Source organism: Onychomys torridus, chromosome 12 (assembly GCF_903995425.1).
Source record: "Onychomys torridus chromosome 12, mOncTor1.1, whole genome shotgun sequence".
NCBI lineage: Eukaryota > Metazoa > Chordata > Mammalia > Rodentia > Cricetidae > Onychomys > Onychomys torridus.
In genome coordinates, this window is record NC_050454.1 from 17703683 (window position 1) to 17731029 (window position 27347).

At 47.1% G+C, this 27347-nt stretch overlaps 1 protein-coding gene across 1 annotated transcript in view; it reads left to right on the top strand.

Annotated features, from left to right (window-relative positions):
- The first annotated feature begins 3309 nt into the window (after positions 1–3309).
- Fstl1 (follistatin like 1) overlaps positions 3310–27347 on the top strand; it is a 50819-nt gene continuing 26781 nt past the window's right edge. The window contains exons 1-2 of the mRNA XM_036204202.1: positions 3310–3438; positions 3579–3635. Of these exons, the coding sequence (XP_036060095.1) occupies positions 3436–3438; positions 3579–3635 (60 nt within the window). The 5' untranslated portion in view covers positions 3310–3435. The remainder of the gene's footprint in view (positions 3439–3578; positions 3636–27347) is intronic.

Below are 27347 nucleotides of genomic sequence, written 5' to 3' on the forward strand. Positions count from 1 at the left end.
CCAGGAAAGAAACAGCTGCTGAAGGTAAAAACAAAGGGTGCAATACATCATCAGTCCTTGGGGACATGTTTGAACTCCTAGGTGAAGACTTGCCTAAATCCAGCCATTATCCTGGGACTTCTCAGCTACACAGGTCACTAAATTTCAGTTAACTGCACAGCTATTTATTTAATTGGCTTCTTTAGAAAAGCCACTTAAGTATCTATCACTCACAGTGAAAAATAGCCCTCACCAGCACAACTGCTAGCTCCCTCTTATAGTTTGTTTTGCTGTTATTTTTATTTCTTTTTGGCTCTGGTTTTTGATTGTATATTTATACTCTGAATCAAGAACAATTATGTCCTAAGTACTAAACAGAGAATAATAATGTACTATAAATACCAAATTGCAAAGCTATCTAACCTTGGAAAAATATCTGAATTTTTATGATGTTCAGTTTTCCTATTGGAAGATAGAAGTCACTTTCCTTTTTCTTTTTCTTTTTTTTTTTTTTGTTTGTTTGCCAGAGCTGAGGACAGAACCTAGGGCCTTGCGCTTGCTAGGCAAGTGCTCTACCACTGAGCTAAATCCCCAACCCCCAGAAGTCACTTTTCTTTTCTTTTCTTTTCTTTTTTTTTTTTCCCCTTTTGGTTGAGACAGGGTTTCTCTGTGTAGCTTTGCACCTTTCCTGGAACTCACTTTGGAGACCAGGCTGGCCTCGAACTCAGCCGTTAAAGGCTAGGCTCACAACCAAAAATAGAAGTCACTTTTCAAAAGCCTTCAAGTTTATTGTAACAGTGAACTAAAAATATGGCACTTTGGATACTATCACTTACCTGGCACATAGTACCAGGTACAATTTAGATGCAAGGCAGATCGATGAAGTAATAATGGCTACCGTTTATAGATGGCTACCATCTATCTGCCAGGCACTTTTTATAACCTTCCACTTGAAATTTCACAAGCCCCTAAAGGGCATTATCACTGTCATTCGTCAGATGTCGGAACCTAGGATGGGACAGAGCAAAGGTTAGCAACTGGCGAGTGCTATACCAGGATAGAAAGCCAGGTTGGTTTGACTTCAAACGCAAATACTTTCGAGAGATGCAGTGAAACTCACTTTGGGTTCTGAAAACAATAAAGCGAATTTCGGTAGAGGAAGGGCTTTGCCAGTTTTGAAGGGAACAAAACATTGTTAATTATTGGAGGACAGTAGCGAAACCTAATACATCAGAGCTCCCTCCTTCAGCCCCAGCACAAGGACAAGCAGGGGAGATGATGGCAGTCATCTGCTTCCTTCTCAGCTTGTTCCAACAAGTTGGGAGGCATTCAGTACCTAACTGGTGTGCGTCAAAGAATGTGCCACTCTTCCCTTGTTCAGTTTTTCCCTTCCATTGCTGCCATAAAACATTGGACCAAAAGAAACGTAGGAGAGAGTTTATTTCATCTTAGAGGTCTCAGTCTATCACTGAGGGAAGTCACAGCAGAAGGAACCCCCAGCAGGAACCTGAAGCAGAAACCACGGAGGAATGCTACTTGCTGGCTTGCTTGCAGGTCACACATAGTTAGCTTTCTTCTACCACCCAGGACCACACGCCCAAAGAACGGTGCTGCCCAAGTGGCCTGGGGCCTCCAACATCAATTATCAATGAAGACAGTGTCTCCATAGACCCAGGCCCATCTAAGCTAGGTAATGGTCTCTTAGGTAACTCCAGGCTGTGTCAAGTCAATAGTCAGGATGAACTAGGCCACCCTCTTAGAGATAGAGAAGAGCACATGGTTCTTGGTTTGGGTTTGTTTTGGCTCTCTCGTGCAGCTGATTTTACGCAAGCAGGTTTTCCAACAATCCCTGTTCCTGTGGAGTCTGTTCAGTTCTGGGGTTCTGCACTAGCAGACCCAATGCCCTGTCAGCTCTAGAGCCATGGCCAACATTCCGGTTGGAATGACCAGGAACAACAGAGTTCACATTTTGGTTTCCATCCATGTAACAGCAATCTCAGTGTGGAATTTAGGCATAAGTTTGAAACCTCCTAGAAATTCAGCAGTAGGCATTGGTAGAAGACAAATTCAACAAGTTCAGAGGACACCATGAAACCTGGTGTGATGTGAGCAGTGGGGTGTATGGTGAAAAGGGTGAAGACAGATAAGGTTAGGCACACGGAGTAATGGAGTGCTCACAAGGAAGGCAGAAAGTCTGGATTTGATGTGGGAGAAGAATGTGGTTGGAATTTCTCAGTAGATGAAGACATGACACCTGAGTGTCTCAACCCCAGAGTGAAAGAAATTTAGAAATTTTTCCAGTGCAGACAAGAATGAGTATGCCTGGAGTCAATCTGCTATCAGAGGCAGCTTCTTGAATTTCTGAGCGAGGAAGGAGAGGCTTCGATAGGGAAGTAGTCATGTGCACAGGACTGCAGGCCTCATGCATAGGAGATCTCTGCAGGAAACCGATCAGGTTTTGGTGACAGACCCGGTATGGGAAAAGCACGGGTCGTTTTGGAGGCAAGCTCTGAAAGAAGTAATGACTGGAACCCCTGAACTGGTGAAAAGTGGGGCACAGCCTCCGGATGTTGGGTCTGGTCACCAGAGACGGGGAAGTGAAGGCAGGAAAGAGATTAACCCAGAGGGTCAGCACACTTACAGAGGCTGCACACCTTTGAAGACCGCTATGGGATGAGTAAATGTGGAAATGACCAGAAATGGCAAAGGTACTAACAGGAACATTGGTGAGGAGTGGATGGAGGATTAGAGGGAAGGATATAAAAAGGTTGCACTCAGGTTCTTAGCAGAGCCCTCTATCCAGTGCACCCACAGTTGAATGCAAAGTAGCCTTCTGCTCACCAGCCCTTCCCGAGCTCCAGTGCCCACTTCCTTCTACTTGGGTTGTAGTAACACCCTTGCATCCTTTGCCCTCTCTATCCTTTTTCATAGATGGGGGGGTGGGGGTGGGGGTGGCGGCTCTGGAATGCTTAGGTTCGAGTACCAGCCCCAATGGGCTCCCACTGTGCTGTCCACCTGGTTGGCTCTGCAGCCCGCAGCTAGTTCCTGGTGTCACCCGGACTGCCGCAGGCCAGCGCCCCTCCCGGGGGTGGGGTTTCCGCGGTTTCCCCTGCCTTTGTTGCAGGGTCCCCAGAGACATGGACACCTCGTGCCTTCTCTTGAGATGCCTGAGGATCCTTGGTGAGGGTCCGGGAGAGGACAGGGATGCCTGCGGTGCTTGGAAGCTCCTGAGCTCCGGGCGGGGGCCGGGAGGAGGGAGCGCCGCTCGCGGGGGCTGCGCTGCAGAAGGGGAGGAGAATGGGGAGGAGCTGGGGGGCCGGCGGGCGGGGAAGGAGGGGTCTTAAGGGGCGGCGAGCCCAGGTCAGACTTCCTCGCAGCCTGGCGATCAGCGAAGATCCCATCTTCGGCTCCAGCTCTCTGCCCTAGCCCGCGCCCTCTGGAGCCCCGGACCCAAGCATGGTGAGCGCGGCGAGGAGGCTGGGTGGCTGCGGGCGCCGAGGGTGCTGGGAGGAGGGGACGAGTCTGCGGGACCCGAGGAAGTTTCCAGGGTCCGCGCGGGGCCCAGAGCCTTCAGTCTCACCCTCTTCTCTCTTCCGCAGATGTGGAAACGCTGGCTGGCGCTAGCGCTGGTGGCCGTCGCCCTGGTCCACGGCGAGGTAGGGTAACCGGTCTCTGGGGTTTGCACGCCCGGCGGCCCGGCGTGCGCCCCTGGGATGCTCTCTGGGGGTGGGGCTGGGGTCCCCATCCTTGCAATAGAGTGGGAGTCTGGGGCGCTCCGAGCAGAAATTCTACTTCACAAACTTAAATCTCAATTCTGAAGTAGTTTGGGCCATTGAGCTGGGGCTTCACCACGCCTAATATGGAGGGAAGCTGGGGAGTGGGGAGAGGGCACGGGCTGGGCGGATCGGAGCAGAGGCGGCTGCCAGAGCGGCAGCGGAGTTCAAAAAGGCGCCTTGAGTTCTTCTGTTCACTTCAGAGGAAACTGCGAACAGTTACGGACTTTTCCTCTCCAAGTCTTTCCTGGTGGGGGAGGATTCAAAAGATTTTTAACAGCAAAATGAAATTTCCTTCCTCTTCTATAGAGTGAACTGTGTGTGTGATTCCCCAAAATGTGTTTTCTTCTTTGTAAAATGACCTGGGTTTTTTTTTTTGGGGGGGGGGGGTGGTTATTATCTGGCCTCCAAAAGTGCCTTTTACAGTCCAAATTTTCCCTTAAACTCGGTTGAGCAAGTGTGAGAATTTGCAGCTCTGCCTTTGGGGGCCTCTGGTTTCCAGTTAAAACATGCAGCAGCTCGCTTTCTCTCTCTCTCTCTCTCTCTCTCTCTCTCTCTCTCTCTCTCTCTCTCTCTCTCTCTCTCTGTTTTCTTTTCAACTCCAGTGACCCTCCTGGGGCACTACAAACAAACCAACAAACCCCTCCGCTCACAAGCCCCTCCATTAACTCAAAGGTTTATGGACAGAAAATAAACAATTCTAAATTCCCCGGGCTCCAGTCTCCAGAAAAGTGAGGTCAGAAACTAAACATTTGATAATTACGGCAGGAAATGTGGAAGGAATTAAAAAGCATGAGAAAGAAGAAATGGAATGCACATTACAAAAGAAATAGCTCCCTGGTGAGTGGTTTACAGCCCCTCTGAGTTCTCCTTTCATATTACAGTTTAGCCACACCCTTTGCATCACAGCCTGATTCTGCCCCAGAACTCATAAATGCATACAGTCTTCCTACTTAAAGAAAAAGAAAAAGCACACACTGTACTAGTGTTTCCTTTCATTCGCTGCTTCATTGATCGAGGTAGAAACAAGCTCCCCCAGTGAAATAAAAGCAGCAAGTATTTATTAGGTAGCTATCACTTGTGATACAATTCCACTTTTAATCATAGAGAAACTGAGTCAAAGAAGTTTATGTAACTTATCAAATGCCTTCCGTTATAATAGTGGGGGCAGGATGGAAACCAAAGCCTTCTAGCTCCAGACTTAATCACTGCCCTGACCCCACTTTTGAGCAAGCATGAAGGCTTAGAACTTTGCCAAGTATTTTGACATCAGACGTTGACTGCTTATATCGCTTGTACTATCTCTTTTAAAGCCTTTCCAACCCTGTGAGTGGGCTTTGTTAGTTCCATCTTGCAGAGCAAGGAACAAAGTTAAGGAAACTAGTTAAATTGTCCACATTCGTATAACTTGGTTAGTCCTACAAGTGTGTATGTGTGCCCAGCTCCCTCTACCCGCAAACCCTCTGAGCCCCAGCTTGCTCTGCATCATCCATTTTTCTTCAGAGTTTGAATGGAGGAAGTAGCCCCAATGTTTAGCTCTGGTTAAAGACTACTCCTCCATCCCTGTTATGGCCCTCAGGATGCCTGCCTCTAATCCCAGCACTTGGGAGGCAGAGGCAGGCGGATATCTGGGAGGCCAGCCTGGTCTACATAGTGAATTCTGCAGTACAGCCAGAGCTACATAGTGAGACCCTGCCACAGATAATAATAATAATAGTAATGATAAAATAAAAAAGACAGCTGCTGTTCTGTGATAGATGAGGTGAATGGCTGGTTGGTTTCACGGCCAGTTTAAGAATCGCCAGCTAGTTCGTGAAATGACAGCCGTCTTTGCAGAGGTAAGGGGTGCAGGCATGGTGACTCATTAGCACAAGGCTGTGTGTCCCCAGGTCTGTGACCTGTCCCAGGTAACCTGCACTTCACGCTGGCTTCCTCATCCCACTGCACTGCAGGGAAAAGCTCACCCCAGGTAGTAAGGCCCTCAGCTGCAATTTCCTGCTGGAGCTCTATGGAAGAACATCCAGTATTCAGTTCCCAGGCAAAACCTGCAGGGGTAGAGGTGGAGGGGGGCAGCAGAGGGAAGTGCTGAGGCATGAAAACCGAGGGAGTTGGTGCAGAAAAGAGACTGTGAAGTCAGGACACACACACCATGGAGAGGGATCTCAGACATGAGCCCCGGCCACGCTGGATTTCAAGACTTCACTTTATTAAGGATTATTATCTTATAATCAACTCAGCCTTTATTGCCTGACCTTTCAGGTAACTCTTGGCAAGTTTTAATGCACGTGTTAAATCCTACATCTTTAATCATGGCTGAAAAAGTAAATTAACCCTCTCTATGGGAGACGTGACTTGGCATACATTTTAAACACTATATTTGCAGTTAACGATGCTTGCAGTCGAATTTTTTCCCCCTTGTTAACCATAAGAACATTCAGCAAACACTCAAATACGGTATTTCTAGTCTTTTGGCATGAGTCCATTTTAGTAAGGTGTAGATCTGCTGCAACTGTGCAAATATGGTTGAACTCTTAAAACATGAAACATAGAAAATAAAGTGAACTTTCTTGGTGCTTTTTGCTGGAATAATCAAACCCAAAGTTTTAATTCACTTAAAAAAAAAAAGTGATGGTTTTACAACTCCTGTTGGTTTTTGAAAAACCCAAAGCCTTGGGAGTCACCTTTCAGAATCACAGTTGTTTCTTCTTGGGGAAGGGTGGCTAGTATGATCTTAACGCTAGTGTGTAAATCTGTTCGGTTATATTGGAAAAACTGTTAGCAAATCTCAGGAAGGGAGATTTGTTTTCAGTATTTTCTGTGGTGTCGCACTGGGCACCTCAGCACAGTGACATTGTCATTGTCCCCCCCCCTCCACTACTACTTTACCACCAGGGTGTTCAGGGTGTTCCTTCAGCCAGCCTCCATCAGAATTCACACACACACACACACACACACATACACACACACACACACACACACGGGTTCTTCAGAGCACTGCACGTCTCTATCTACACAGGACTTGGCAGGCTGGGGTGGGGGCTGCAGCAGAGAGGGGGCTTCTACCAATGGCCACACCCACCTGCTCTTTCTCTCCAGGCCGCTCCCACCGAGAATAACCACAGTTCTTTGGGAAGCTTTGGTAATGCAATAGAGAGGTGACAGAGAGGATTCCCAGGCATCAGTTTGTGTGCCTCTGGAGTCTTGAGCGTAATTCAGTTCCTCTGACATGACAGGGGACACATAGCCCAACTGCCTGCTTCAGGAGGACCATCTTAGGAAGTATTCAAATGTCCTTCTGTGTGTGCCCTGGCTTATTTTTGCTGTGGTTCCCGGCATTGAAGGTCTAGAAACTCATTATTTTAAATCACACATACAAGGAACAGGTTTACAGAGGCGATCTCTCATTCCAGCAGGGGATCCACACTTGAGCTGTGAGCCGGGAATGTGTCTCTTGAGACTGGTGTAGAGAAGCAATAACAGTTCTACAGACAGATGCCCTGTGCTTAGCTGTAGGCATCCCACACCAGCAGACTGTCAGGGCTTTGTCCCTCGGAAGCCACACTGCTTAATGTCATTTACACCTCCCCACCTGCATGTAGTTAAGCACTAGGGCAGTGTCTGCCGGTCTGGGAAGGGTTGGGAACGCCTCTGCATTCTATAGAACCTATTCTTAAGCCTACAGTGTAACCCGCACCCCCCAACTGCATGCAGTCCCGAGCACTTGCGGCTTGCACATCAGCCGCAATGATCTCCTGTTTATCCTGTAGCAAATAAACTGCTTGCTGTGACTCGTGACTCGAAAGACACTGTTGGGAATTGAGAAGTTAAAACATAGCAGGGACACTGCTGAATAGCCAAAACAGATGGGCAAGCACCTGGCAGATGGAGGCGCCGCGAGGCTGCCAATGTCTTCAGAAGGTGGACCTGTTACAGTTCCTGTCCTAGTGAGTAGGGTGACAGGAAGCTCGTGCAAACATATTGAAGAGCTGTCGTAGGAAGAGGCTTGGGACTATGGCTGAGGCGGATATAAGGACCCAGAAGTATATCCCAAAGAACTGGTCCGCTAGGCAGCAGCACAGGCCTGGGCAGGAAGAAAACGTGAGTGATATGCTATAAATACCCAAGGCCACATTGGTGGATTGGAAATGTGAGAGTTTCTTTTTCTTTCTCCTCTTCAAATAGCTGGACATCCAGGGGAACCACAGACATCTATTTTCTTGGCTTCATAATATCAGATATCATATTATTAGAAAAAATGTAATATGTAAGTCAGGTGGTGAGTGACCTTGGAAGTGAAATGCTTACCTCTTCCCCAGTTCCCCAGTTCCAAACACATGACTTTGGCAAGGATGCTTTCTCCAAGAGTGATCCATAGATGGCACAGAGCTTCTCTTCACTGTCTCCATCAGATGTAGCATTGTCTGGTTCAGGACAAGCTTGTCCTGCACACATGCACAAAGCAGAATCCAGATTGATGTGCAAGGCTTGGTTTCTGCCCTCCAATTCCTTAAGATCTGTTGGTGGACCAGGAGCTTTAAGATAAAATGTTGGTTAGAAGAACATCAGCAAGTGATTTCAAGGACAGCCTGGCCAACATAGAGAGTTCTAGGCCAGCCAGACCTACATGGTAAGACCCTGTCTCAAACAAACAAACAAACAAACAAACAAACAAACTTTTTAAAAATTCTCCCTTTTAAAAAGATTTATTTATTTTATGTGTATGAATGTTCTGCCTGCATGTATGTCAGCACACCCTCTGTGAAACTGGTGCCATTGGAGGTCAGAAAAGGGCATCAGACCCCCTGGAACTGGAGTTAGAGATGGTTGTAATCTGCCATGTAGGTAGGTGCTTGGAATCAAACCTGGATCCTCTGTGAGAACATGTGCTCTTCACCACTAAGCCATCTCTCCAGCCCCTGAAAATTCCACTACATTAGTATCATATAAACATCTATAATGTGTGGCTTGATAAACTTTTATACCCAGACATTCCCAGGTAGCCACTACCCAGTGGAGACAGGGAGTTGGTGAAGAAAGCCTGTTAAGTTCAGGGTCAAAACGACTCACAGTAGAAATAGTGTGTGAAAGGGTTCAGCCCAGCATATGTTTAATCAATCCTTGTTGGACAGTGGTTTTCTTTTAATCAGTCACTTGGTGTCTAGAAGCGTGTGGGAAATTTTTAGTCCTCGTTTTAGCAATAATGAATTTTTACAAATCAATGAAAAGGCTAATTAATTCTCCCAAGAGCCTTGCAATTTAGATGTTATGTAATTATTTGAATCTGTAGTTATTATATTTAAAGAGAGTCTTCATAAGATGCTAATCATGTTATTTAGAACAGCTGTAAATTTAGAGCATCTAATAGAAGGGAGGGAACGCCATGTGTGCCACTCTGGCTGTGTTTCAAAACCTTACCTGTATTGATGTGATTGATGTGTGCGGACACTTAATGGGGTGTCATGCATATGTGTCTGAGTGTGTGTGGAGACCCAAGGTTGATGCTGGATGTCCTCCTCTATTCTTCTCCACCTTGTGAACTGAGTCTTTCAGTTAAACCCAGAACTAAGACATGACTAGTGGAGACAGCCATCTCGCTCTAGGGAGTCTCTCTGTCTTCAAAATGCCGGGCTTGTAGGCAAGCCACCATGTCTATCCAGGATATATGTGGGTTCTGGGCATCTGAATTCCATTGCTCACATATGCATGGCTGGTGCTTTTCCACTGAGCCCTCCTCCCAGCCCAGCATTAACTTTTTCTTTAAGCAATATGACCTTAGGAGGATAAATTCCTCTTGGAAAAGGAAAAGGTCACAAGAATCCTCACGATGTCAAGATGAAATATCAAGAGTAGAACTAACAGGGATTGCTTTAAGAGAATATGGTGGATGATGCTCTATAGCTTCCAGAGAATTGATCAAATTAGTAGTATGTGATGATCTTATTAAACACAATAGGCAGTGAAAACAAGTACCTCCCAACACTGGAAGAAATGGCTTGCTGAGATGGTATGAACAAAGCATACATACAGTCCTTACTTGCCCCTTCCCATAACAGACATTACTAATCAATCGTAGAATTGTCCCCTACTGAATTCAGAGGAGGTTTGGAAATCTTATTCAACAGTATTCCATGTAGCCATTAGCAATCAGTCAGAGCCTAATTGTCATTCCTGCTGGAACACTCAATCCAGTTTGGCGAACACTGACAATTTTTAACTGAAATATATAAGAAGAAGGATAAGGAAGGATAATAAAAAAGAGTGAGTTCAGGGTGGTTGCGCACCTGACACAGTGAACAAGAGCTGATGAGGCTGAGGTTGAAAGTGCTAGAGAAGCCACTGACCAGTTTCTGGCCCAAGCAGCTGAGTTATTTGGGTGACTGTACACACCTCAAAGTAAGCCAAACCCTTTCACGTAGGCTATCAGTGAAGACTGGCAATGAGAGTTTCCTTGGCCACCCTGATGAAATACCTGCTGGCTCAGTTAAGCCTCAAAGAGCTGCAGCTGTCACAGATAGCAGCTCCCGCGTTAGCAGGGTCTGGCCATAACTTGCTAATAGAATGTTCTCTGGGTAGTTATAATACAAAATAGAGCCTATAAATTTGCATCTTCTGCTGTGGTTGAAAGATTTCCGTGTAATCTCTTCACGGACTTTTTATGCCCTCATTTGGAAGTAATCGCTATTCCCAGGATTAAATCTGAATTTATGCCACCTGATATGTCCTGAATAATCCAGGCACTATTTGTGACCAATTAGGACATTGCCAAACGAATCATGTGATATATGGCAAAAAGCTATGTTGTGTTGCAGGCTCATGTATGTGTGTGTAGTGTGTAGTGTGTGTGTGTGTGTGTGTGTGTGTGTGTGTGTGTGTGTGTGTGTTTGTGTGTGTGTGTAATGGGCTATTTGAATCCACACAGGGAAAATGGCTCTTTGCTCCTTTGTTATTTTCGAAATTAAAATCCTGTGTGTGAGGGAGAAAAAATGTCTTTCCCCCGTTTTCCATTTATCTTTCCGTGATCCTTAATAATCTGACTTATTAATCCGCAGAAGCCTCGGGACCTTACTCGGGTGTGATATCAATCACATTTCTTCCCATTAGCAGCAGTGGGAGACTGATAGGACTATACGGGTCTTTGCCTGGAGGTGCTGCCTCCATCACCAACAGTATACAGACCCATTCGGGTCTGGCCATTAGGGAGCCCCGACGAGTAGCCAGCCCTTCCTCACCTCTCGCCTCTGGTTTAGACAATTCTGAAATGCAGCAGTGGGATGCATGGCCCCTGCCCACACACAATCCCAGAGGCTGCCCCTGGAAAGATGGTGTCATGTCTGCCCCCCCACCTTGTCTTCTGTATCAGCGTGTCAGCTGTGGCAGCCTTCAGGCATCTGTCCTGGCCTGCCCTTGGGGTCCTGACAGGATACATCCTCAGCTGCAGCCACTCAGAGCACCCCTGTGGGCACTCTCTATGTTCCCTTATGAAAAGGTGGACCTTGTCCATCTCCCGTCTCTTTGTCTTCCGCTGTTCTTGGCCCTAGGAACCAGTCTCTGCCCCTTCTTTATCTTATTTCAATAAATCTCCCATGTAAGCCCTGTTGTATGGCATGACACCCCCCAACCCCCCCCCCACCCCAGCTTTAAACTAACAAGCTGTGGCAGCATTTTGTGCAGAACTTTATCTGAAATGGTGTCTCTTCCTTGCTCTGATGTTTTCCTGTTTCCTTGTCATTCAGAGGTTCTTCCCGGAGTTGTGTCCTTCATTGTCTCTTGTTGTCCAACTAGGTACCTCCCAGTCTGTTTTGCCTGTCTGTTTATCTGTTTTTCCGTTATGCGAAAGCGCTGAGCCCTAGGCCTAGCCCGACCTAGCCAAGAGCTCCACCACCACCACCACCACCACGGATCACGTCCCCCAGCCCTTGGGGCAGATTCTGGCTTAGGCGCCTCAGACTGGCCTTGCATTTGTAATGCTGCTTCTACATCTCAAATGCTGAGATGACAGGCTGGTGCCACCATGTCTGGCCTCCCTCCAAGCCTGTCTTTTAAACAGACCCGATTACAGAGCGCTTTTGTTCTGAAAGGTGCCTGTGTAATGAAATAGTCCGTGGCAGGGAGGTCCTGGGAAGTGTTTCCTGACTGGAATACAGTACCAGTTTCTCTGAAGGAAACCGGGACCTGCTAGGGAAGCATGGCTCCATCCAGAGCCCACCCTGACTGCGGCTTCATGTGCTCACAGCTACCCAGTCCCAGGCCAGGGCTCCCCTTTGCCCTCTTCTTCCTCCCTCTCACCTCTTTTGTCTTGCCTTTTCCTGCTTCCCTTATGGCCATCACCCCAAAATGCCTGGGGTGCTGGAACTGACCAAATCCCTACAGACTCCTGCTTGTCTTCTCACAGTTTAAACCTGCAAACCCTTCCGGACTGTTTTTATCACTCATCTGAAACAATCCATTCTCTCAAAGTCCACAAGAAAGAGAGTCAAAGGTTACCCACTCGGGCCCCTGTGGGGCACTGAGTCGGTGCTGGTGAAGAAGGGCCTCACAGGAGCTTTCCATCTAGTAGGGAAGTAGGCAGGGATCATCACAGCCTCAGAATGGTCCAGTGTGAGAAACAGCAAGATGGGGCTGAGAATCTGCCTGTGCTGAGGTCCTGGAAAGCCTTTCAGAAGTAGCCTGCAGCTGAGCTTGGAAAGGGGCCTACTGTGTAGCTCAGGCAGAAAGAGAAAGAGCTTCTATGTAATCCTCACAAGCTGATAAAAAGTCCTCGGGCTGGAGAGATGGCTCAGAGGTTAAGAGTACTGACTGCTCTTCCAGAGGTCCTGAGTTCAATTCCCAGCACCCACATGGTGGCTCACAACCATCTGTAATGAGATCTGGCGCCCTCTTCTGGCCTGCAGTCATACATGCTGTATACATAATAAATAAATCTTTAAGTCCTCATCTTACTCATAAAGAAACTGTTCAGTTGCCCCATAGGGACAGGATGTAAACCTGGGGCTTGAAACCCCAACGTCAAAGCTCAGGGGTCTGTGCTACTGTGTCTTGTTTCCGGAAGTCAGACTCTAAACACACCAAAGATTTTGCTGGTCGTATGGACTCATCTCTGTACAGACCTAGTCACTAACTCTCCAAAGTAGTCAGTTGCTGAATGGCCTTAGTATCTGAGTTGATACTGCAGCCTTGCCGCTGCAACCACCTGAATGGGATCATCGCTTGTGTCCAGCCCCAGCTGCTTCTCTGATGCATGCTGAAGTGCAGTTATTATTTGGGAGCATTGGCAGCTAATGGCCAGTGACTCAAGATATTTTAAGGGGGAGTTTGTGTTCTTGAGATGTACTCACAACTGTTCCTTACCACATAAGGCCAAACTGCAAAATGGCTCCGATCTAGCTGCTAAGTATGGCTGTTGCACAAATACGCCTAGCTGAGGGGCCCGAGGAGGCCAATTCCATCCTGCACTGTACTCACTGGGCCGTGTGCCCTGGCACAGGGCCCCTCTGCCACCCAGCAGAAGAGGCCCCTTTCCCCACCAACTGGTTCATAAAGCTTCCCAAACCAACATTACCTCAGAGTCATAAGCTTGTTGGACTGGGGTCGCCGTTTCTATGTCTGTACCAGTTTTAATCAACTGGTTTCATCAGAGTCCTGAGGCCTCCATCCAAAGCCAGTTCTTCATACCGACAAGCTAAAATAACAACACAACTGGAAAGAATTTTAAAGCATGCTCCTTCGCCCCTACAGCGTGCCTCACTTCAGTTTGGGTGGAGAAACTGTGAGTTCTCTGGAACTAAGGAAAGCATCCCCAGCTCCCCTCTGATGGATGGATTATCAGAACTTCCCTCGGCCTATAGCTGGATTCCAGCCCCTGGGAAGAAATGTCTTAGCTAGAGTGAGCCCCCAGCCTGGAGCCTTCCAGAGCTTGTGTCATGTGTTTGCATTAGCTGAACAAAGAGCTACAGGCTTTCTGGCCTGGCTCCCCACCCCCCCTCATTCGCCCCTCCACTGGGAGAGGCCAGCTAAAGTCTAGACAGCAGCGTCTGCTTGGCACCGTGCCTTCCCAGCAGCCCACAGGGCTCTCTGCAGCTCCGACTGCCTCAGCAGTGATCACTCTGGTTCCCCTCCTTGCTCATTTCCTGCCTTTCTCAAAGTCAGCCCTGAGTTGTCTGGGGGGACTGGCATGTACGTACCCACACACGTAGGAAGCAAGGGGGTGAATTATGAGCCCAGGAATTCGGCCGCCTTATGAGGTTCTGAACTGAGAAGTACTGGCTGGCAATAGGGCTGTGAGAAGTGTCCCTGATGGAAGCTAGCGTCAAGGAAACCTCCATCTTTGGCCAGAGAAGACTGGAGTGGACAATCCAATGGCACCCCAAAGGTAAACTGAGACAAACATTTAGCCCCTCATCTCCCAAAAAGAGTGAGAGTGAGCTGCAGTTTAAAATCCACCCGTTTTGGATTGTCAAAATGTTCTGTTTAGACGATATTTGATTGGCTCTTACTTAGTTTTCTATCTACGGTGAACCATTGGAGAGAGGCTAACTAAGGAGTAGGAAAACAGGATAAGGAAAGCAGGAGACCCCTGGGTCCTCTTACTTACTGAGTGCAGCATAGAGGTCCAGAGTGTGGTGCCTGAAGAGTCTTCATGCCCCAGAATCCTTAATCCTGATTACAGATAGGAGTCATTTGATTTTCTACTTCAAGTGGCACTCATGTGTCAACACCGAGAAAGAAATGGAAGATGCCAAATCCCCTTGGCATTGAGGGAAAGACTTTTTAAAAAAGCAAAACAATCTAAAATTCGAAGAGTGCAATTTGAGATTTTGTTTGGTTTTGGTTTTGGTTCTTCGAGACAGGGCTTCTCTGTGTAGCCTTGACTGCCCTGGAATTCGCTTTGTAGCCCAGGCTGGCCTCAAACTCACAGAGATCCATCTGCTTCTGCCTCCTGAGTGCTGGGATTAAAGGCGTGTGCTGCCAACTGCCTGCTGTGAGATTTTCTTGACAAAAGCAAATTTCTTCTGACTTTTCAAATGTTCGCATTTTCCTTCAAGAAATGGTGCCGTGTTACAAATGGCATACAAAATAGCTGTGTAGAAAAGTTGCTTGGAATCCTTCCTACCTCTCACCGTGTTGCCTTCCTGGCCCATGACCAGTATCCAGGAATTCCTGAACAGGTGTTGAAGAATGTCCTGCCTTGATCTATGAGTCAGTAATGAGTGTTTGTGACTGTCTCAGGCACTGAAATCAAGTGACTTGTTGGAGTGACCTTAGTGAAGAAGCCAAGGCCGACATGGATGCTCTGGTCCCACTGACATGTTTGATGCCTTGCCCTGGTCCTGTTTCCAAGCCCTTGTAGATACCCAGGTGCTCAGTTGCCCTGACTTCTGGTCCTGAGTAGGGGCTATTCATGCAGTGTATGTGTCCTTCCTAATAAGGGTTCTTGTACAGGTTAGAACTGAACACATGTATGTACACACATTTGCACATGCACACCCATGCACACTGACTTAAATTTCATCCCTCGGGGAACACAGCCGTCTGCCAGTATCTCATGGTAAGACTTGCCTCAACAACCAGTTCCTGTGGAAACTAATGGAGAGAGGCAAGTGTGTACTGGAATGTCCTCTGTTTAACTGCCCTGTTTTACTGTGGGACTTCATGTCGACATTCTAAGCCTAAGTATGGTGCTACTTTTTGTGATTATGAAACTTGACCACTAGTGAACGCATATGTCAGTCAGTCAGTCAGTCATTCTACTTTAACCAAAAATGGTCAGAATGCCCGCAATTAGTTAAGCCAACTAAGTTTGGCGAGGGATCCATGTTTGGGGTATAACATTTGTAAGAGAGCAAGAACAAGGATAAGGAACTCAAGGACAGCCCTGGAATTCCTGGTTACTGTCACAGGGACGTTTGGACCATTTAAACCCTGGGGTGCTATTGATATGGGAGGAATTTCTGCTGGAACAGCTGCAGCCAGTGAAGCAGATGTGCAGGCTCTCGAACACCCAGGTCCCCTTCACTCACACTGCCTCTGTGTTGAGGACCCAGGGAAGCTTACAGCTTCTTGCTGGCCCAGCTCAGTTCACAAAAACTTCTGTAGGAGTGAGGCATATGTGTGCACCAGTTCATTCACCAATGGTGTGAACAGGCTCCTCAAGATGCTGTAGCTTTGAGGTCAACTAGGGCAGGGCCAGGCTACCCCAGAGACTGTGGGCTCTTCTGGTCCCAAGAATCTTAAGAATGTGAATGCGCCTGATGTTCTGTTCCTCCGCCTTCTCTTCACTGCTTCATTTTCCACTTCCTTTCCTGACTTAGCCTGTGTTGCCTCAGCCTTGCTGACAGACACGCAGGGAATCAGGTTTCCTGGGTAGGCATTTATTTGAAAGGCAGATCTTCTCTTCTTGCATCGGTCGGTGTCTGCATCTTGTTCATCAAGATTTCTGCAGTGCACCACGGACTGGCTGAGAACCAAGAACAACTCCAGCCAAGGAACACCCGCTGACTTTGGCCTCCTCGATTCCCTTCTGGAAGACGGCAGAGGAAGGAGAGTGAGGCTGGAACCCAGGTGCTTACTGGGGTTCACGTGATAAGTTCAGTCATCCCTGTGTGACCGTCATGGCAGGAATGACGGTATCCCACACTTGTGCCCACCCTTTGGCTATCAGACCTTTGAAACAACTGGCTCCAAGAGAATGGAATTGCTCTAGGAAGCTCATGATGGAAAAGGCTGAAGCCTGGTGGCAGCCAGAGGGGGACCTTGTTTCCTAGAAGAGACTTCACACAGTTCTTACGACTTTTCAGACCACTTGGCGGGAGTGTGCGGAGCCAATGGTGGGGGGCAGGACCCCACCTTTATCTGGACTGCTTAGCACACTTTATGTCCTGTGTTTAAACCTGACAATGGACTTGGGGGTGATAGTCTTCCTAATTAATAAATCTCCTTTTTTTTTACTTTCCACTCTTGCTTGTTTGGTGATTGATTTGTTGAGGATGTCGGAGTCCCAGCCTGGCTTACCTCAGGGGTTGCCAGGGCTGGGGTTATGTCCCTAAAAACTCTAGTTAATAACTTCAGGCTTACTCCTTTTCAAAATTTTTAGTCATTTATTTATTCATTTGTGTGTGTGTGTGTGTGTGTGTGTGTGTGTGTGTGTAAGTGCCCAAGGAGGTCAGAGGCATCAGTTCCCTGATCTCTCCTTTCTTCCTTTTTCTTCTTTCTTTCTTTCTTTCTTTCTTTCTTTCTTTCTTTCTTTCTTTCTTTCTTTCTTTTTATTTTGAGACAGGTTTTCTTTGTGTAACAGTCCTGGCTGTCCTGGAATTCACTCTGTAGACCAGGCTGGCCTCAAACTCACAGAGATCCTCCTGCCTCTGCCTCCCTAGTGCTGGGATTAAAGGCGTGTGCCTCCACTGCCCAGCCAGCTCCTTATTTTTTAATAAAATTTCCTAACTTTTTAGTGGCATATTACTTTCAGGACAGTTATAAAGTTAACAGCTTTCTCCTAGAAATACAACTGGGAAAAAAAGGTCTTTATTTTCTGCAAGAGGACCTGTATAGTTTGATGAGATGAGCTATGGTACTGTTTGTTTGTGCATTCGACATCTTTGTCAAATCTCCCCAAACAGCCCTGTAGTGGTGATACAAAGTCCTATTAGAACAACTAACGTTGGAGGATTTTGAACTGGTTCAGTCATTTTACAGCTTAGGAAATTGCATTTCCCCTCAGAATCCCTTTCCATGCATGTTTAATCAAACAGAAGGCTCCTCACGTCTTGCTTAAGTTGTTCCACTGAGTGGCCGTTTAATTAGGAGCCTGCTTTCCACAGAGGCTGTTTCCTTGGTTGGCTGGATTATTTTTACAGGTGACACTGTCATTTTGCTCAGTGTAAATTGTCTTGGGGTCTTTAACTGCTCATGTTACAGTGACCTGGGATGTGAAGACCTCATTCTCAGGTGGCTGGTTTTTAATTATAGGAAATGTCTTCTTTCTGCTTCTGCTGGGGGGGGAGAGGGGGGAGGCGGGGCTGGCTTTATGTGTGGCAGGCTGACCTTTTGACTAGTGTGTGTGTGTGTGTGTGTGTGTGTGTGTGTGTGTGTGTGTACATGTGCATGCATGCATGTTCGTTCATGGGTAGTGTGTTTGACTTCTGGGTACCTGGATACTATTATAGGCTCTAGAATGCCAATCTGTGGCTTCAGATGTGACTGGAGCCATATTCAGAAAGCCATAACACACTCCCTTTAAGGGAGAAACAAAGGTTAAGAGTTTCTAAGGCTGGAGTATTCAAAGCATGAACTGTTCCACGGTGATTCTTATCCCTGAAATGGGAGTGGGGTGGGGCAGAGAAGAAGCCTGAAGGCAGAATGAGCACCACTGGGAGTGGAAGGCAGCCAACAGGAGAAGATGGGGGCCGGGGAAGGAGGGGCAACAAAAGTGTCCAGCGAAGTCTGTACGAAGTTGCCATAGTGAGACCCAGTGCTTTACACAGTAGTCAGAACAGGAAACCAGAAAATGGTGAGGAGGAAGATGGGAGGCGGGGTAGGGGATGGCGGAGAGATGCTCTGGAGCGGGTGGGAAACACTGGTGCCGTGGCTAAACAAATGAAGGGGGGTGATGGAGTGAAGAATTACCATCTGCCAGCAGTGTTTCCTGAGAATAAACTGTGAGAGAGCACTGTGGATGAAATAAATGATGGGAAAGATACCTGCGTGGGAGGAGGGGTGGGTGGATTGTTTTCGCAAAGTTAATATATGGTCTGAAAGAAAACTTCAAGGGAAATGATAGAGTAAATCTGTGAATTAAAATACCCCCGGTATAGAGTGTGTAGCAAGGGAGGGATGTGTTCAAAGTGACTTGTAGAAGGTCAATGCTCGGCTGCTCTTGTCACTGCTTGAGTTCTGGGAGGCAGTGAACCGCAGGAAACGGCACGGAGCCTGACCCTGGACTGTGTGCTGCTGTGCGATGTTGAAGTCTGTGCTAGGCTCCAGAGCTTTGCCAGTATCAGGATACGTCAGGAGGAAGTATAGGAAGCAATGTTTTCCAACCATTTTCAACCATTTCTCCACATAACACCATTTCAAAAACTAGCATGAATCATATATATATACATATATATATTATATAGATATACATTTTTTTTTATATAAGGTATTACTCTGTAGCCCAGGCTAGCCTCAAACTCATGGGCCATCCTCCATCCTCAGCTTCCAAATGCTAGGATTATGTGTAAGCCTAACTGTCAGGAATATTTCAAGGCTAGTGTTCCAGGAGTGAATCCGGGCAAATTTCTACAAGCAGAGCCTATCTGTATCTAACCCCAGGTCGTGGGGAACTCGCTTCCTAATGAACCCATTTCATGGGGATGACATAAGACCTATATGGAGCCCAGGGCTAGTCCAGTGGAAAAGTCTTCTGGGAGTGACTCAGGTTGATGCCATCAACATGGTTCTGTCTGTACCCACTTCTGGATATTTGGGTTATCCAGAGAAAGTATTCAAGAATACAGGGTCTCAAGGGGCAGCTCTAGCTGGTCTGAACTCACTATGCAGTCCAGGCTGATCTAAAACCCACCCAAGTGCTGGGGTTATAGGTGTGTGCTACCACATCTGGCCTTCTCTGGTATCTTATTTCTGCCACGCATACTCCAGTCTCTTAGCAGAGTCTACTACAGGATCTACTGTCAGAATAGATTGATTGTGTTGGCTGTCCTCCGTCTCCATTGCCACTACTGCAGTCCAAGCCACGTCATAGCATTACTACAGGATCATCCGAGATGCTCTTCTTTGTAGCGGCTGGCCATCCATTTCTCTATACAGCCTCCCTAGTAGCCTTTGTAAGACCCCTATCTACCCATGTCGCCTTCTGTGCAGTGCCCTCCAGTGTCCCTTACTGTGTTATTTATCTTCTCAGTGGCTCTAAGGCCCTCGATGCCCCGGCCTTTGCCATCCCCCTCCCCTCTTCCTGTTGTGTCCTGTACCACAGTCACAGTGGCCTCTTTCTTGGGAGCAGAACAAATCCCATCCTGCTTTGCGCTCTCCTTCCCCATTTTCAGCTTGAATGTTACCGAGCATACGAAGTAAGGCTCCTTCTTTGCCGGCTTTCATACCGTGAGTCAGCCATACCATGTTGTCCTCCAGCTCCATGGTGGGAAATGAACTCGGTTTGGTTTGTCTACTCACCCTCCTCCTAGACTAATACTTCCTGAAAACAGGGCCTTGTTTGTTCCGTTCACCAATGAGTCCCCAGCTCCTAGAGCTGTGTTTATTCAATAATGGTGCCTCGTTAAGTGCTTGTTCAATTCCCCACTGACCGGACAATCAATGAGGCTGTGGTCCTGTGTCATGTGATGCCCTGCCTGCTACTGTGTATCCCATCTCTGTGTCCATCTGCAGGTGTCTCCTGTGCCAAGGAAAGTGGTTGACCACACCTGCCCATCAACCCTTTGTTTAGTGTCCTAGCAATGCTGACTTTGCTTAACTGGACACCTGGATTCTAAGCCTTTCAGGCCCTAAAGAAGCTAAGATTTTAGCAGAGCCTCGCTGAGTAGTAAACACTTCTGTTCTTGAACTTCCATGCTCAGCAGTTTTGGTATAACTGGGCACCGTTCCCAGAGGAAGTGAATGCCCCTAGGAATATAGAATAAAGTGTTGTATTCTGTTGTTGGAGATTCTTTTCCTGCAGCCCACAAGTTATTCTCTCTGTCTCTCTCTGTCTCTCTCTGTCTCTGTCTCTGTCTCACTCTGTCTGTCTCTCTCTGTGTCTCTCTATCTGTCTCTGTCTCTCTCTCTCTCTCTCTCTCTCTCTCTCTCTCTCTCTCTCTCTCTCTCTCTCTCTCTCTCTCTCTCTCTCTGTCTCTCCTGACTTTGCCAGGTACTGAGACCCTCACTTTGGGGAAGTCCTTCCTGTATTTGCACTCATATGTCATACCAACCGTGAGTGTGATGTCTCCAAACAAAGAAACAAAAAGCACTCAGTGCCAGTGGACACATTCAGGTCTCACAGAAGAATTCCATTATTCCAGAAAACGTCCCACCCCACAACACAGTGAACAGTGGAGAGCAGGGAGCTGTACCTTCCAACCCCCACCTCATCTGGTTCCTGGGCTTTCCAAACTCTTTTGGTGGAGCTGAGGATCAAACCCAGGGCCTTATGCTTGCTAGGCAAGCACTCTACCACTGAGCTAAATCCCCAACCCCTCCAAACTCTTTCATTTGACCCACAGACCAGTTTTTTTTTCCTGGCTTTCCACGGCACATTGCTTCACCTTTCCGTGGAGTTGGAAGTCTCTTAGGGTAACCAAAAGCAGCTAAATATGTGGCATTTCAACAGTGTGGGTCAGTTAACACAAAGAGTGGTAGTTTTCAGAGCTATCCTGTTACATAGTACTTGGGATATTTTCCCCCCATAAATGCAGATCCGGCCTCAGCAGCTAAACCAGTACAGCTGTGGTTACCCTTTTGCACAGAAACAGAGGTCTTTGTGCATTGTTGGAACAACACGGGGGTCTCGTGGGGTAAGAAGTAGAGGATTTTACTGCGATGGAACTAAATTCCTCACAATCTCTCTTTAGGCCTCCTGTCTGCCGAGGCCTAGTCTGATTAACCAGCACATGTCAATTTTTCAGCTTTTTCTTCCAAGGGAAGAATGCAAGGCAGAGATTTTTCAATAAAAGAATGTGTGTGTTTTCAATGATTGAATCTCAGAACACTAAGAGCAGTGTGTGTGTGTGTGTGTGTGTGTGTGTGTGTGTGTGTGAGAGAGAGAGAGAGAGAGAGAGAGAGAGAGAGAGAGAGAGAGAGAGAGGGAGAGAGAGAGGGAGAGAGAGAGAGAGAGAATAACCAAGAAAACAATAGGGGGAAAGAGTTTTGACAAGGTATATCCACCTCATTGTCATGTCCACGAAAGCTCAAATATATAGTTTATTTAGCCCTTTATTTATGTGATCCATATTGTGGGCTAAGCTGTGTGGAGGTCAGAAGACAGTTTTCGGGTTAGGTCTCTCCTTCTGCAGCATGGGCTTGGTGATTAAACACAGAAACAAAACTAGGTTTGGTGGCAAGCTCCTTTACCCGCTTATCATCTCACGGACCCAACATTTTTCTCATAGAGGAAACCATACTGCTGAAGTAACTGGGCCATGGGCATTGAAAGCAGGGCCAAAGTGGGGCTTGTGTGCCCATGGCACTGGACCACTGTGAAATCTAGATGTCCAGTACTTCCATATCTCTGTCTACTGCCTTGCTCATATGTTCATATCATCTGTGGACTTCAGTTTTATATTTATTTATATATATATATTTCTAGAACATTCAGAGCCTCATAAAATCTTACTTTCCCTGCAAACTCCTCCTCTGACTCAGTAAGGTCAAAACTGAACACTGTTGAGAGCTGTGTTATTTATATTTAGTTTGAATAGCTTCTCTAGCCTCCAAGTAACTACAACTACTCCAGTGTGGCTAGTTCAAATGAGAAATATCCAATTATAATCTTATGAGTTATTCATCAGGTGGGCCCAGAACCACCCCCGCCCCCCAAACGATACAGGCTCTTGCCATTCATCTGTGTTTCCTACCAGAACTAGTTGATAAGATTCTGTTGCTGAAGGCACCACACACTTTCACTGCAAGATAAAGAGAGATCAGACTGGAATTAAGATGGATGCTTCCTTCCAACTGTCTAGCTTTCAGAGTTCAAAACAAAACGCACCCCACGGGCTGCTAAAGACATCAATGGTCTTAACCAACTGTGAATCCTACAGACCTCAGTGACAGCTTGTCAGGTAAGATGGGACCACCAGTGCTCCACAGAAGGGAATTCATGCTTGGCATTGTAATTCCAGTTAAAAATCCACGGTCGAGGAGGTATGAGGTGCTATATGATAAGTTACTGTTGTATAGCTGAATTTACATGATCCCAGACTGTTTCAGAATATTTGTTTACAAACATAGGTAAATGCTGCTCTCAACCCTTGTCCGAGGGTCATCTTTTTGCGGTGAATGGTGGTGACTGCAGAGATCCATGGCTACTCTAAGTTCCTAGAGCAGGTGCATAGCCAGTCCTAACCAGGACATTGATATCACCCTCTGTAAGTCTCAGGGAACATTGTAGAAGAGGAACAGGAAGACCACAAGAGCCAGAAGTTGGGGCAGAGCCTGCAAAATACTGTCTTCTGGGCAGGATTCAGCCGTTACTATCATGAGGTTGCCTCCAGTGGGCCTGCAGAAGACTAGGCCTGTCAGTCATCATTCAGGGACCGCAGAGGTGGTCCTTCCACCCTTGCCCAACTGGTGGATTCTGGGAAAGGGGCACTCAGTGTCTTCAGTCATGTACCCATGGTCCTACCAGGCTCCAGCAGACAATTCCAAACTCATGGTCTCACAGCTCGCCCTGATTAAACTTGGTGGATCCCAAAGCAAAACAAAAAGACCTATACCAAAGGGACTTACAGGAATTGGGTGTGTAACAGGCATGGGTGGGATTCAGGAAGGAATGGAAGGAAGATAAAGACAACCCGAATGCATTATGATCGTGTGTGAAATTGTCAGAAGAGAAAGGTAATAAAATTATCTTTTAAAAATATACAATTAACAGCCAGCAGTGGTGGTGCACACCTTTAATCCCAGCACTCTGGAGACAGGAAGCCGATCTCTGTGAGTTTGAGGACAGCCTGGTCTACAGAGGGAGTTCCAGGGCAGCTGGGGCTACACAGAGAAACCCTGTTTCGGGGGGTGGGGTGGGGGAAATGGGGCTAGCAAGATGGCTCAGCGGTTAAGAGCACTGGCTGCTCTTCCAGAGGACCCAGATTAACTCCAGGATCCAACACCCTCACACAGACATACATGCAGGCAAAGCACTAATGTACATAAAATACAAATAAATTATTTTGAAAAAATGAAGTCAAAAGACAGTATAAAAAGTATGTAGGGGCTGGCGAGATGGTTCAGTGGTTAAGAGCATTGACTGCTCTTCCAGAGGACCCAGATTCAATTCCCAGCACCCCCATGGCAGCTCACAACTAACTGTCTGTAACTCCAGGATCCAACACCCTCACACAGACATACATGCAGGCAAAACACAAAATAAAAATAAATAAATTATAAAAATATGTGAGCTTAATAATACATTGAAATGATAACATTTGGGAAATATGGCTTTAAATTATTTTTTGGTTCTATTTGTTTTTGCAAATGCTTCTTTTGGCTTTTCAGAAAAGTAGCTAGTATTGAATTAATAGACGACTTAATCATTCTGAAGCTGGTATTCCGTGTTTGTTAGTTAAGAAGTGGTCCAGACAACGGTCACTTACATTGGCTGCTTTTCTGGTCAGCTGGCATACCTGACAAGTTAGAACGTTCCAGCAAGAGCTCAGGGAGAACAGGCTTCCTTTGTCACACAGTTTCAGGGAGTTCAGTCTATGACAGCGGAGAAGGCAGGGTGACAGGAGCAGAGAAGCCCTTTGTGCTGGGAACTCAGTCCTGTGGCTTCCTGTGGCCACCAACCAAGAAGCAGAGAAGAGACCAAATCAGGGACTGTCTAATCTACAAGGCCTGCCCCAGTGACCTACTTCCTAGCCAGGCCCTACCTCATCAAGGCTCCGTGGCCTTCAAAACAGTGCCACAAGCCAAGGGCAAAATACTCAAAATGTGAGCCTGGGGTAGGAGACATTTCAGATTTGAGCTACAGCATCACTTAGCCATAGACTGCATTGGCATTGCCTTGTCTTGAATCACATTATTAGACCACTGTGTTTCTGTTCCTTGAAACCCCACATCTCTGTTCACTCTTCAACCAAACTATGAGCTCTTCAAACATGTGCTGTGCTCTTCTTTGAGCCTCCGGCACATGGACATAGCGTGGTTTGGGGGAGAAAGGATGTGGATGTGTGGTGTGAGTGTGGTGTGGTGTATGTGTATGTGTGGTGTGGTGTGTGGTATGTGGTGGGTGTGATGTGTGGTGTATTTGTATAGTGTGTGGTGTGTGTGTATGTGGTGTGTGAGTGTGTGTGTATGTGTGTGTGTGTGTGTGTGTGTGTGGTGTGGTGTGTGTGTGTGTGTTAGAATGTGTTTGTCATTTCAGTGTGATTATTTGGCCTGTGTTTTTGTTTTTTCACTGTCTTGGATATCAAGTTTCCTCATTTCACCTTGGACATCCAAAAGGCTTGTTCAAAGATTCATTTGTGTTTAGAGTCTTCCCTTTCTCCACAGGAACTGGTTTTATGTAGCTCTTAATTGGTTCTAGAAAGATCGACATTTCTCTAATCAGAATTGTAAAATCCTGGGGACTGCCAGATCTTCCCACCTGGCCGAGCAGAGAGAGAGCAATGGCTAACCATTGATCCTTGTAAGTCATAGGCGCCCTTATTACCGCAGAAATCTTGAAGAAGTCCCAGACTTGGCAGAGATCTGAACCCCACTTTTCCAGTTTGGGTACAGGTAAATGAGGATGTTAGCCCAGGGGCTTCCAATCACAAGCCAGAGTGGAGTTCAGAGCTACCACCAGCATGGCTATGTAGTAACAGCCAGAAAGTCCTATCAGATAGATGGCTGGGATTGCCAGCATCTGGGACGTTACTAGAGGATGCATCCTGGGTGGGCCTTGCCCTCTAAACATCCTACAATTTTGTAACTGTGCTTGTGGCTGAACCAGATGCTCATAATATTCAGCCTGGATCTATTATGCCTAAAATACAGTCATTTCTGCTGGTTTCCCGGGGGACCCTGACCTTTCCCTGCACTTCCTGACCACAGGATCCCAGAGCTTTTGGTTAAGGAGTGTGCAAGAATGTACCCCAAGAAATGTCCCCTCTTTGGGAGAGATTTATTAAGCCTCCCTGCTGGGAATGATTAACTACTTCATCACCAGGAAACAGTTCAGAGGAACCATCTTCCTTTGCTGACAATATATGAAATGGAGTTCTCTTTTCAGAGAAGCAGGTGAGAGGATTTATAATGACCAAGACCTAGAAGGATGGGCACTACCCTCACCCAAATTTCTCAGCATCCCAATAGCAAAACCTCTAAGAATAGAGTTGAAGTGGGGCCACAAGAGGCGGTCCACATCCTGAGAAGTGATTGCTTAGATTTCTCACTGTTCCTAAGTTCATAGAGAGTTCCATTGGGGATTTTTAGTATCTTGATGTCCCATTGAAATTCAATCCTCAAATCTGTACCTGGGTTTCCAGGGACCCACAGACATCAGGTTAGAGTTCCAACTCTGTAATTTTCCCCCGTAGACTTCATGATCAATGTGATTAGGGTCTTAGTTTGTGCCTGCCATCTGACTGGAGCTCCATTGTCTCAGTGGATAGGATAGATACTGAAAGCCACATCTACAGACCCTTTTCTGCTTGTCCTGTATTGTCTTCCCAGAGTTGCTGGCTGTAATGAAACAGAGACGGGGCTTGTGGCCTGGCCTCCCTGCCTGACCCTCAACCTCAGACGCAGAAACAGACTGCCCAGAGAATTTCCCTCCAACAGCTTGCTGCTCCCTTCCTTAGGATGCCACTGAAGAGAAGCATCACTTCAGGGTAGCATAGGGAACAAGGAGAAGCTAGACAGGACCCAAGAGCCTGGAAGCAGGCAAGCTGCCGGAGTACCACCTGCCTCAAGCGATTCCCGGGAAGACTATTCCTGGAACTCCAGGTTTCTCCTGGCCAGTAGTTTCCATGGCAACACAGTGTCTGAGCACTTCTAATTACATCTGTCTGCTTCTCCTAGAACCCTACTTAGCCACACACATATGGAGACTTCATTTAGTTGGGAGTTTCTGAGTTTTAACCCCTTCGACACTTTTAGACTAGAAAAGCAACTTGTTGGAACACAGGAATCTTGCCAGCTGTTTTACAATCACACATCCCCCAAAAGAGTCTCAGGGCTCTGTCCCCATTTTTAAACCAGAGACCTGTGTTGCCCCACTACACCGGGTCTCCTAGATCCATTTTGCTCAGCATCTCTGTGTAGTGGATAGCCATTATCTCTGACCTCCCCGTCATCCCCGTTAGCCCCAGCCCCTGCAGTTGACAGATGGTCTCAGTCTTGCTGGGCATCACCATCCCTTTGACTCAGACCCATGGAAAACACACTCCATCGGTCCAGCTAAGTCCAGACCTTCCCCTGCCCCCCAATTCTCTTCCCAGTAAATTACAGTCCATTATGAGGATATAGCATATGAGTCAGGGTCGGGGGGTTGTGCCAGGAGACCCAGATGTTCTGCCAATAGCCAGGAGACCCAGATGTTCTGCCCCCAAAGAAGGGACAAGGCAAGGCAAACCTCGTTTCAGGTTTCAGTTACTGAGCGGTCCACTCCCTTCTACTTCCTAGGATAATGAAGGAGCAGGGTTCCTAGGAAGAGGTCACCGAACAGCTACCCCAAGGAACCAACCCATTCCACTGTTTCTCTCATCTCCTCTCACTTGCTGATCTTGGCCTCTGCTTCCCCCATGACTAGGCTGCCCCAATATCAGGCCACTTTTTTCCTGCCCCAAAGTATACCCTGTGGTCCCACCAGACTTCACCCACCTTCCTTCTCTCTTTTCTTCTTTGTTCAGCATGTCTCAGCTGGAGCATACATGAATCATAGACAAGAGACACGACTGAAAGGCAGTCCAG